Source organism: Bison bison, unplaced genomic scaffold, assembly GCF_000754665.1.
Source record: "Bison bison bison isolate TAMUID 2011002044 unplaced genomic scaffold, Bison_UMD1.0 scf7180017864289, whole genome shotgun sequence".
Lineage (NCBI taxonomy): Eukaryota > Metazoa > Chordata > Mammalia > Artiodactyla > Bovidae > Bison > Bison bison.
The window spans coordinates 169,315-182,471 of record NW_011494861.1 but is presented as its reverse complement, the minus strand read 5'-3'; the positions used below and the strand labels follow the sequence as shown (position 1 = coordinate 182,471).

At 36.5% G+C, this 13,157-nt stretch overlaps 1 protein-coding gene across 4 annotated transcripts in view; it reads right to left on the bottom strand.

Moving 5' to 3' along the window:
* Nucleotides 1-13,157, bottom strand: part of SUCO (SUN domain containing ossification factor) — a 90,335-nt gene that overhangs the window by 23,051 nt on the left and 54,127 nt on the right. For all 4 annotated transcript variants that reach the window (XM_010849832.1, XM_010849834.1, XM_010849833.1 and 1 more), the window contains 3 exons: nt 8,233-8,301; nt 7,205-7,295; nt 2,459-3,619 (listed from right to left, as the gene is read on the bottom strand). In XM_010849832.1, the coding sequence (XP_010848134.1) occupies nt 2,459-3,619; nt 7,205-7,295; nt 8,233-8,301 (1,321 nt within the window). The remainder of the gene's footprint in view (nt 1-2,458; nt 3,620-7,204; nt 7,296-8,232; nt 8,302-13,157) is intronic.

Below are 13,157 nucleotides of genomic sequence, written 5' to 3'. Positions count from 1 at the left end.
GAAGTCCTAGGGACTCTCAAGAGTCTTCTCCAATACCACAGTTCAAAAGCATCAATTCTTCAGTGCTCAGCTTTCTTCACAGTCCAACTCTCACATCCGTACATGACCACTGGAGAAACCACAGCCTTGACTAGACGGACCATTGTTGACAAAGTAATGTCTCTGCTTTTTAATATGCTGTCTAGGTTGGTCATAACTTTCCTTCCAAGGAGTAAGCGTCTTTTAATTTCATGGCTGCCAGTCCCATCACTTCATGGCAAATAGATGGGGAAACAGTCGAAACAGTGGCTGACTTTATTTTTGGGGGCTCCAAAATCACTGCAGATGGTGAATGCAGCCATGAAATTAAAAGACACTTGCTCCTTGGAAGGAAAGTTATGACTAACCTAGACAGCATATTAAAAAGCAGAGACATTACTTTGTCAACAAAGGTCCATCTAGTCAAGGCTAGAGTTTCTCCAGTGGTCATGTACGGATGTGAGAGTTGGACTGTGAAGAAAGCTGAGCACTGAAGAACTGATGATTTTGAACTGTGGTGTTGGAGAAGACTCTTGAGAGTCCCTTGGACTGCAAGGAATCCAACCAGTCCATCCTAAAGGAGAATAGTCCTGGGTGTTCATTGGAAGGACTGATGTTGAAGCTGAGATTCCAGTACTTTGGCCACCTGAGGCAAAGAGCTGACTCACTGGAAAAGACTCTGATGCTGGGAGGGATTGGGGGCAGGAGGAGAAGGGGACGACAGAGGATGAGATGGTTGGATGGCCTCACTGTCTCAATGGACATGAGTTTGGGTAAGCTCCAGGAGTTGGTGATAGACAGGGAGGCTTGGCATGCTGCGGTCCATGGAGTCACAAAGAGTTGGACACAACTGAGCAACTGAACTGAATAAGAATATAACATATAGCATGTTGACTACCGTTGATAATACTGGATTGTATATTTCAAAGTTGCTAATAGAGTAGATCTTAAAACTTATCAATAGGAAAAAAAACCTGTAACTACATGGTGATATTAACAGATTTACTGTGGTAATCATTTAGAACATATACAAATATCAAATCATTGTTATACCCGAAATAACATAATGTTACACATCAATTACATCTCAATTAAAAAAAAAAGGTTTACCATGCGTGATTTCAGTGGTTCCTTAGTGGGCGTAAAAAGGGTGGGAGTGGGGAGAGGCTTGAGCAAGTTATGATGCAAGCATGCACACACACCCACGTATAATTTGCCAATAAAGTATATGTATGAATTAAGAAGCAATATCTTTTAGCATATAATGATGATTTTGAGGCTGAAACTCCAATACTTTGGCCACCTGATGCAAAGAGCTAACTCATCTGAAAAGACCTTGATGCTAGGGAAGATTGAGGGCAGGAGGAGAAGGGGACCACAGAGGATGAGATGGTTGAATGGCATCATCGACTCGATGGACATGGTTTGGGTGGACTCCAGGAGTTGGTGATGGACAGGGAGGGCTGCCTGCTGCGGTTCATGGGGTCGCAAAGAGTCGGACACGACTGAGCGACTGAACTGAACTGAACTGAATGACTTTAGAGACATTTCATTAGTAGCATTTTAATTTAGGAGGATTAGGAAAAGGTAGTATTTCAGAAATTCTGGGCACTGAGCTCCTTGTGGTTACAAAATGTTGGAAAAGTCCTAAGGCACAATGACACTTAAGGAACAACAACAATAACAAAAATTGGCTTAAAAAGTGGAGAACTGTGCCAGGGGTCTTCATCACTGCATAAGCAAACTGACATTGCCTCTGGCATTTTATAAGCACAAGAAGATAAATTATTACAACTAGGACTAGGATTCTGGATACTTGCTGAAAGAGTTCAAATGTTGCCTAATTATCTAGTTTAGTCTATTCCAGTATTCACTTATTTAAATTCCTAATTAATACCTAGTCAAGTTCCACAAAGAGCTTTAAGGTCTATAAACTTTAATTTTTCCATGACTGCTCTGGGAATGAAACAGCAAAAGTAGCTAAAGTTAAGCAACAGGAGAAAGGAGAAACTGATATAGATAATTCAAATTTATTATGTCACTTAGTATTTCTAAAAATGAAAATCACTTCTTAAAATTACTGACCAACATCCAAATAACTTTCTCTCTCCAGCTAAAATGCTGCTTATTTCTATTACATTCATTGTTTAGCCGCTAAGCTGTGTCTGATCTCTTGCGACCCCATCAACTATAGCCTGCTAGGCTCCTCTGTCCATGGGATTTCCCAGGCAAGAATACTGGAGTGGGTTGCCATTTCCTTCTCCAGGGGATCTTCCTGACCCAGGGATTAAACCCATGTCTCCTGCATTGGAGGCAAGTTCTTAACCATTGAGCCCCCAAGGAATCATGAGATAATTAAATCCTCTCTTTTAGTCAGATTAGACTCTGCTACTTAACCCACTGTGCAAAGTAGATTGTGCTAATTCATAAGAAAGCTTACCTTTGACTAAGTTCCTCCAGGTAGCGACCACTGAGAGACATGTTAACTTCTAAGGCTTTAATACGGTTATTAAGTCTCATAAATACTGATTCCTTTTGGTTTGATCCATGTACAAGATTTCCATTAGCATATCCTAGATCTGAGGAGTTTTGCAATTCAGCATAAAAATCTGTAGCTGTCCTCTGTAACCCTCTTAAAAGGACATCTTCTGGAGACTGTTCGTCATCTTTTACTTCAGGTAATGAAGAAGAATCCACCACAGGAGTGGAAATTTGCTTTGGTGTGTCAGCTATGTTCATTTTGGCTTCCCCAGCTTCAATGTCTGGCATAGTAGCTGTGTTTACAGGTGGCACTATTGTTTCAGATGGCTTTGTGGTAATTCGCATGGAGTTTATGTCTTCTTTTACAACATTATCCATTACTTTATCAAGTATTTTTGTTTCGGAGATCACAGTTGGTTTCTCTATAGAACTAAAACTCTCAGACCTTTTTTCTGTTTCATTATCAACCTCAACAGAACTGTCTTGGGGAATCACTTGTGATGGTGAATGCCCTGCCTCATATTTAACAGGCTCAGATACTTCTATTTTAGATAATGAGTTGATTTCTGGAGTAACATCTAAGAGAACAGATTGAGAAAGAGTTTGAGGATGGCTTGGTTCAAGTTCAATTGCATCTAAAGTGTGATTAATCAAATCTTCCTGGAGCACACCACTTAAATCATCTAGAACACTGGTTTCAGCGTCCTTTTCCTTATTACTGTCTGGCTCTCCACCTGGAGGCTGCAATAATGAAACATCTACTGGTTCTTCAGGAAGTACTAGTGGTGGTTCAGCTGACATAAGATACTCTTTTTGTTTACTCAGAGCAGTTCTGCTGCGTTGCCGATAACGAGCAACTCTAACTGAACACCATTTATATATATATTCCGAAAAACTAGAAATACAACAAATTGTGGTGAGTTCACTGCAAAATATTTGTGTCTCTGACTCAAACCAAGGTGATGTTTCATCCTCTTGTTCACCACTACCCAGAAGGGTCACTGTAGAAGGACTTGCCTCCTCCTCTTCTTCTTGAACTAGCTGTACAATGGGACTTTCTTTTGTAGTATCTGGTGACAATGACTCGATGTCATGTATGTGTCCTTCAGTGGTTTCAAACCTAGAAATACATATCCATAATTATGCTTAAGGAAAATAAATGTATCACACATAAGATAAAAAGAAGGGGCAGTACAGAAAACACTCAAATTTACTTTGAATGAATTACTATCCTTTAAATCACTTTCATTATAAAAACAGTATTATTCAGGAATGGTACAGAAAGATAATCTATCAAATGACAAGCCAGATGATTCAAATCACCATATTTACCAAATCAAGTTTGTCTTTAATCCCTATTTAAGAATAGTTTGTTATGCGAATATTTCCATTTACTGAACATAGTACCTTTACTGAATATATTTCCATTTAGTGAAGATAGTATCCTTCCTCCCATATTCATCAATATCACAAGCTTTATCACCCCTTATATCAGAAACTGAGCTACCCAAGGGCTATGCAAGTCCCAGTTAGAACAAAAACCCAGGACTCTTACTACGAATGCACTTTGTGCCTGAGTATCCTACTTTCAAGAGTCATCCTACAGTTGGCCCTTGAACTGTATGCAGCGAGTCAGAGCTGCAGCCTTACACACTGTGTAACTTACAGCCTGTCCTCCATATCCACAGTTCCTCTGTACTTTAGTTCTGCATCCACAGATTCAACCAACCGAGATCATCTGTACTGCAGTATTTACTAACGAAAAAAATCCACGTGTAAATAGATCTGTACACTTCAAACCCATTATTCAAGGGTCATCTGCAGATTTCTCAAAGATCATTTCTCTGTGGAGATTTGAGGAATTTCAATGTGGCATTACACACACACACAGGATTATCTGCTCTAGAAAGAAGAAAATATCCCTACTCCCCCCAAATAATCACAGTATTATCTAGGCTAATTTTCTGCTATTGAAAGCTAAATACTTAACCATTGTAATGGAAATCCTGGCTAATAATAAACTATTAGTGTCACTAACTTAGTCCTATCTTTGGTCTCTGGAGTATGCGTGTCCAGTAGGGAAGAGTGGGGAATTCAAGCTGGTGGGAACAGTGTTGAAAATTATGTGGTCCCTTCCAAGATAAAGGTAATGAATTTCTAGGTGCAGGCTTTGTAGCAACAAAGGTATAATTTGAAAAAAACAAAGTAATTTGAATACCAAAAAGAAATTTTCATATGTAAATTTTCCTACTGTGAAACACTACTAAAATTGCCAGGAAATGTCTTTAAATGAAGTCTAATATCATAACAGCAAAAGTAGGAATAAAAAACAACCACCAGTATCTAGGGACTTCCTTTGCAGTCCACTGACTGGAACTTTGTCTTACAATGCAGGGATATGAGTTTGATCCCTGGTCAGGAGAAGGCGATGGCGCCCCACTCCAGTACTCTTGCCTGGAAAATCCCATGGACGGAGCAGCCTGGTAGGCTGTAGTCCATGGGGTCGCTAAGAGTCGGACACGACTGAGCGACTTCATTTTCACTTTTCACTTTCATGCATTGGAGAAGGAAATGGCAACCCACTCCAGTGATCTTGCCTGGAGAATCCCAGGGACGGGGGAGCCTGGTGGGCTGCCGTCTACGGGGTCGCACAGAGTCAGAAATGACTGAAGTGACTTAGCAGCAGCAGCAGCAGCAGCAGGAGGCTAAGATCACAGATGCTCAGAGTCAAAAAACCAAAACAAAACAAAAGTAATATCATAACAAATTCAATAAAGGCTTTAAAAATAGTCCACATTTAAAAAAAATTTTTTTTCTACAGAAAATTTTTTTTAAAAGACAATATCTAAAAGCTGGACTTTCATTTTGTTGATAATAAAATAGTAAACAGACTAAATTAAAACATAATTAGGCTAAGCTTCCCTTAACAGATGATACAGATATAGACAGCTGTATATAGTCTCTACACAATATTTCTTACAACTAAATTGAATAATTTGGTAAAAATTAAGTTATACTATCTTTGTGTTGTGCTGTGCTTAGTCACTCAGTCGTGTTCTTCTCTTTGCGACCCCATGGACTGTAGCTTGCCAGGCTCCTCTGTCCACGGGGAATCTCCAGGAAAGAATACTGGAATGGGTTGCCATGCCCTTCTCCAGGGAATCTTCCCAACCAGAGAAGATCAGGGATCGAATTCAGGTCTCCCACACTGAAGGCAGATTCTTTATCATCTGAGTCACCAGGGAAGCCCTATCATCTATATACACTCTAATCAGAGTTACACTTTTAGAAACTCAAACCTGGGAAAAGAAAGTAAGTCATCATTTCATAAAAATTTTTGAGTGATACTGTATCATGGATTCTTTTATTTTTTTCAGAGGACTGCCATATAATCATCAAAAAGAATTTAAAACAAACATACATGAAGAAACATTAAGTAAAGAAACTTATGTAAGAATATCTACTAAAAAACAAAACTCTAAAGCAAAAGAGTAAAAACTGCTACATTAGCCAGATGTGGTATCTTTCAATAAATATTTACACACACACACACATGAAGGGGTAAATGTGTGTGTGTGTGTAAAATAAAATTAATTTAGTTTTGAAAAATAAAGACATACTATGTGTTAGTCACTGAAGAACCTAGTTACAAAACCGAGACAGATCCACATAATTAGAAACAGCAAGAATTTCTATCCCAGAGATTTCTTAGGACCATCTAGGAATCAGTAACACATAATGTTATATTTCAGGAAAACACAAATTTGACACTGTGCCCGTCAAAGCACAAAAATCTCATTTTTAAATTAACATAGTACCTTGAAATTACAGCTCCAAAGCTCACTGAGGTTTCATTACTTATTACCTTGAACTGTTTCATGTAAATATCTTGCCTCATTATGTAGAGTTCCTCTGAGAGAAATGTCTGTCAAAGTTTACAGGGAGTATATCTAATGAAATATACACAGCTAAATTTATAATAACTATAACCAGATTATCCCAATAACCCAAATCATTAATAAGCCTATCTATTTTAGATCAGAGGTTGAGGTACAAACCTTAATCACCTCTACCTCTGGTCTAGAAAAGACCAGAATTTGAGTAAGCTCCGAGTTGGTGATGGACAGGGAAGCCTGGTGTGCTGCAGTCCATGGGGTCACAAAGAGTCGGACACTACTGAACGACTGAACTGACTGACTGACGCGTATATATCCCTGCCCAAAGTAACCACTGCAACCTGGGGAAAGACCTGTATCATTCAATTTCAGAAAATGAACACTCCAAGAGTAAGCTGTGTGACCAACACATCGTTTAAAAATCACTGCTCTAAGTATTTCAGGTATCCTGTATAGCTTTCTAGGCATAGCACAGATATATAAATAATCAAGGCTTTTAAATCCGAACTCAATAAAAACAGGTCTTTAAAATTTGTCCTCAAACTTATACCTGCAGAGTTAATTATCTGCAATAAGGAAAAGATTAAGTATTGTAAATAATAAAAGTAACACTATATCAAAATAACGCACATTTGGTCTATCTACGGTGAACTGCCAGTATACAAAAAGCAACTCAAAGATGTTTTAAGTGGCTGTGGAATGTCTGTCCCATGATTCGGAGTTTTTCATTTTCCACAGATCACAAATACCTTTTTATGTACAAGTGTATCTCCCTTTTAATAGAACTCTAATATCCCAGTATAACTTACTCATGTGATGGAACAGGAGCTGAAACAGGAGCTGATTCAGGCATTTTGGGTGCAGCTGTGGCAGAAGCATTCTCAGATATAGTTTTATTTCCTATTTTAAGAAAGATGTCCATATTGAGTTTAATTTTAAAAAGCTATACCATGAAAATTTCACTATAACAAATAAGGAACTTTAGATTCTTCAAGGGAGAAGAAAAAAGGCAAACAGGTTTTCTACTGCAGACTCTGCTTTTCTTTTTTTCCATCAAGTTCTTTTAAAAAGAAATAATCATTGAAAGTCACAACTATAAGTAGTGCATATTCTTTCTCAACTTCTCAGAAAATTAAAGCAAGTAACTATGAGTTTTGTGTAATCTTACATGATTAATAAGACACTGGAGTTAACTAAAGAGAATAAGAAGAAATAAATGGGACATTTTAAGTTTGCACTTAGAACTAAATTTTATTGAAGTATATTTGACATACAACATTATATCCATTTTCATGTGTACAACGTAGTGATATGACATTTGTATACATTGCAAAATGATCACAATAAGTCTAGCTGCCATCTGCCACCACACTGCATTCCCCATGTTATATATTACAACCCCATGACTTATTTTATAAATGGAATGAAGTATTTTTGAAAACAAAAAAAGGGCAAGATTGTTTCCCCTTGTTCATAATATTCATATTTCTATTACTTTCTAAATTGAATTGCTATTTGATAAATAAAAGCATACTCCAAGTAACCATTAGAGCATCAAAACCTCAGGAAAGAACTAGGGATAAAATCAATACTTCTACAGCAGGTTAAGAGTGAAAAATCAAAGTAATGATTTTTATATAGACAAGATCCTACTTATTAAAGAGAACTTGTGAAATTCAAATAAACAATGAATAATAGAAGATTGGCAAGTTCCTGTGAATGGTTTCTGTATTTCTAAATAAAAAAATCAAACTGCTTGGCTTATTAATTAATTTTACTAACTAGGAAGACCCCTGGAGTATCATATATTTAAAAGACCCATAAAATGATTAGGTACCTTCTGTCAGGTCTTCAGTTTTTGCTCCCAGAATATTAGCGGCAATATTCACCATATTTAGAATGGCATCTAAAACAAAATTCAATCAGAAAAAGATACTAATACACCTAAATATTTTCATATAACTGATATCAGATAGTAAAAAACCATTTGTAATGGTCTTTTGCATTTTTTGGACTAATTACCTTTTCGCTCACCTTACTATTAGTCCAATACAGGATACAAATTTCAGGCAAAAAGTATTATATATAAATCTGAACTTTTATATTCAGAAGGATTTTAAAATCTAATTATACTTTTTTTACAAAACTTCTCCAAACCTTTCAGCAAATACTACCTTCAGCATATCACAAGATTCAAGTTATATTCAGCATATAGCCTGCACTGAGACAGGAAAAAAATGTGACAACCAAAACCCATAATTTACAGAAAAGCCTTGTTTTTTTTTTTTTAAAGAAAAGGTTCTACAGTTTAAACCAAAAACAAACAAAAAATCCTTTTCCTAAACATGTGTCTTTCATAGGTAAAAATAAATAAAATAGGAAGATTATTCTTCAAAGGACAGCAGAAAGACTATTTTCAACTATGAATATAAAATATCTAAGTAATATGGTTAAATCCCAAATTGACACTGCATAGAATCATGCCTTTGATGACTTATAACAATGTTTAATGGACAATAAACGACAAATTCTTTTCTGAACTGGGTGAATATAGGCACAGGAAGATGAATTAAAAGTCAAAGTCATAAAACTTAAGTGCTGTAGGTAAAGCAATCTGCATACTTTCTAATTCTTCCTCTCTTTCCAAAGTGGTTATCTCAATGATGAGTAAAGTGCTACAAACCTTAATATCTACATAAATGGCTGAAGATACATGAGGACCACGAAATATCATAACTCCATAAAAAGCTGGCTTGGAACAGAAGACTTCCTTCTAGTAATTTAATGTAATTTCACAGGAAATTAAATTCCAACTCCAATCTAATCTCTGAAATTCTACTAGAAGGTAATTCACCAGGTTTTTCTACCATTAAAATACTAACATCTGGCAGGGGCTACATATTAAACCTCATCACTTTTTTCCATCTTGGTTTCCTTTCCTAAAAGAGATCTGAGTTTTCATCACACATTCATGAAAACCAGAGATGTGAGAAGTAGGAAAGGATCTAAAGAAGGAAAAGCTAGCATAATCAGAAGGTTGGGAACAAGCCAAGCACTGTCACCTGGTGCTGATACTGTAAACATACGTTTTATGACAGGTAAAAATAGGAGATTTTAGACTTTTAAATGTGATAACTAGTAGTACATAATTATTAATTTTAAACTTTACATAACTATGATTCTATAATCTGAAAGACAACAAGCAGTGGTACTTTGTTTCCAATCATTACTTGAACACACAAAAGCTTTATATTTGCTTTTGAAATATCTAGGATTATAGGTCAATCCTGTCCTTTCACCTGGGAAATTGTAAAAACAGAGAAGCAGTCTTAGAACTTAGGCTAAAGGACACCTCAGCATAAAAACAGGAAATGGAAACTCCATTCCCTTATAAACAAAACTTAAGTAGCAATGGAAACTCTGTATTTCCTCATAAATCAAATTTTAATGTCAACCAATATTGCAAGGAGATCAAACCAGTCAATCCTAAAGGAAATCAGTCCTGAAGATTCAGTGGAAGGACTGATGCTGAAGTTCCAATATTCTGGCCACTTGATGTGAAGAGCCGACTGATTAGAAAAGACAGTGATGCTGGCAAAGATTGAAGGCAGGAGGAGAAGGAGACGACAGAGGATGAGATGGTTGGATGACTCTATGGACATAAGTTTGAGCAAGCTCCTGGAGTTGGTAATGGACAGAGAAGCCTGGCATGCTGCAGTCCATGGGGTCACAAAGGGGCAGGACATGACTCAGCGACTGAACTGCACTGAATATTTCAATAGTAGTATCTGATCCTCTACTTAGCCTGACAGCTGAAGTTCAATCAAAATTGACTGCTCACAGAACCCAAATTCTGAAATTAAGTTTATATTCTAAGTCCCTTATACTTGCTTCAAAGGGCAATCTTACTTCAGATTTCAAATTTTTGCATTTAAATTTTTTGGTATTATTATTAAAAGCTTTAAAAATCTGTATCTGTTGATCTGTGTAGAGAAAGAAGTTTTAGAGTACTACTTTTTAATATAAATTTTTATACTAGTACCTAAAATAAGGAAGATTTATACATACTACTCATCATTTAAAAATATTGTTTATTATTTCAGAGAGCCATTTGGTAACAAAAGCAAAATCTGGCAGATTCTTCTTTCTCAGCCCATTTAACCTATTAAGAAATAATCTTGCTATGTTCACAGAATGCTGTCAAATACAGTTTTTTTCTTTTGGGAGAAAGCAGCTTTGTGAATTTTCTTACCAGTCTCACTTTGCATCTAAACACATGACTACTTGTCACGATCATAATCTAATCACTGAAAAGCCTTCAGAAAGGCTAAAGGGTAAAAGCAACAATTTGGAATATAGTGCGATACTAGACACCTGCTCTCAATTTCTCATGGATTTGCCAACTCCTTTCTCTTGAATTGGGTAACTTATTCATCCCATCCCATTACTTTAGGAATGAAACTCTCTCCTACGGACCAAATATCAACATGCTATATACACTAAGTCCCCAACACACCAATGGCTCTTTTTGATACAGAAAACCAAATGCCTATGCTACAACACAAGACAAACCAGTAAAAAAACTACTTCCTCCTATGTGTACTGAGCTACTAACTCTGCAACACACCTACCTTCATTCTCTGTTACTCCTTCTAGGATCTTAAAATAAATACATTCATAAAAAGTATTCTGACTTAAAACAAAAACTACAGTTTGTCTTAAACTTAGGCAGAAAGAGAAGCAGAAATCTGGCCCTTAGCAAATCTGATGACTCTAATAAAATACAGATCATATTTAGAAGTAAAGGCAGACTTGCAAGAATATCAAAGTAGAGAGTGGCCTGGAAGAGCCACATGACCAAGCACAAGTAGAGTAGATTGATACGAAGAATTTGTTGATGTAAAATATGAAAATGCTCTAGCTCAAGAATGTAAACAAAGATTCAGGCAGAAGAGTCCCAGAATTGGCAAACATAGAAAGCCAAGAATGTTGCTCTAAGATAGTACTCTCTCCTTTCTGGAAGTTCAGTAAATTATATAATATCAAAAATGTCTAAATAAGCAGCATGCTTATTAGAGTAGCATGCATGCTCTTTGACAATCAAGTCCCATTAGAAGCAACATACTCTGGTGACATATATTTCCTGTGACTACCAATTACTCAATAGCAAAAGAAAAAAAGAGTTTCTCTTTTAAATTAAAGGCACAGAATTCTGTTTTGGAGACACTGTGTAAATATTAAAAATAAATTAGGTGCAAAATTGGCCAATTTCAAGCTAATTTAGAAAGTGGTGATGATTATAGTCAAATTCAGACATTCCACTGCCAGAGACGAGCTCTTTGGCCTGATTCCACCTTGTTATTTTTTCCTAACATTATATTACATTGGAGAAAGTAACTAGGTCAAGCTCAAAACCAGTCTAGACTATTCAGAGAAAACCAGAAGGATATAGGTATCAAAGGCAGCAGTATTAGGTCATGCTTATTAACTTAATAACAGCAAAGTCTTATCACTCAGCTACTACCACCTCTCTTGTTCTGAAACATCAAGAAATGGATATCTTTTTAAACCTCTCATACTTGGGCTCAGCTGATATCCTCCCATCCACCTTGTCTCCACTATACAAAATTTTTCAACACCTAGGAACACCAGAACGTAAATGGACTGCTCTTCCAGAAAGCCATAGAAACAAAAATGAAATGTGTTACCAAGAAACGTATCTTCAAGGAAAAAGATCCAGAAAATAGGGTCTAAAAAAATTCTATGTCTCATTAATTAAAATAATACATCAGTCAGAGAAGTGATTACAAATAAGGAAATGTCCTCTACTGAAAACATTTTAATGCTGTCTTGGAGTTAATCCCACAGGAAGATAGAGAAAGAAAGCAAAATATCAACAAAATTTTCCCCTATCTAAAACTATAGTAAATCATTACTTCTGGAAGGTGCTCCTTTGTTCCCAGTAACCACCAAAAACTAGAGAACTTTTAGTCTGGGGCTATTTTCTGACCCCATAAAATAACAATGCCGCCTCACAGCTAAATCAGCATTACTGAATTATGATATGATGACTATTACGTAATATAAACTTTAAATATAAATATATTAAATATAAATAAATATATTTAATTTAAAATATAAATTTTAAACTACAAATTTAAGGACAAGAACAAACATCTTAACATCCAATTAAATAAAATAGCATCATTGTCTCATTCCTAAAAAACTATCCCAAAGCAGCGAATGAGGCACCTGTTTTTAATGCTATCATCAGCAGAAATCGCTAACTGCTAAGTCACTTCAGTCGTGTCCGACTCTGCACGACCCCACAGACGGCAGCCCAACGGGCTCCACCGTCCCTGGGATTCTCCAGGCAAGAACACTGGAGTGGGTTGCCATTTCCTTCTCCAATGCATGAAAGTGAAAAGTGAAGTCGCTCAGTCGCTCAGTTGTGTCTGACTCTTAGCGACCCCATGGACTGCAGCCTAGCAGGCTGCTCCGTCCATGGGATTTTCCAGGCAAGAGTACTGGAGTTGGGTGCCACTGCCTTCTCCAAGAAATTGCTAAGGATACACTTAAAAGTAATCAATAATATCTAAAAAGTCAGTTGACTAGCAACAGAGTAAAAATATATTAAGCTAATCTACAACAAAGTTAAATATTACATAAAAGCATTCCCTTTATGCAGTTATTTTTTAACATTCTTTTTCCTATTCCCTAAGAAAGTCCACTGAAATCTATAGTCTTCTATGGAGAGGGAGA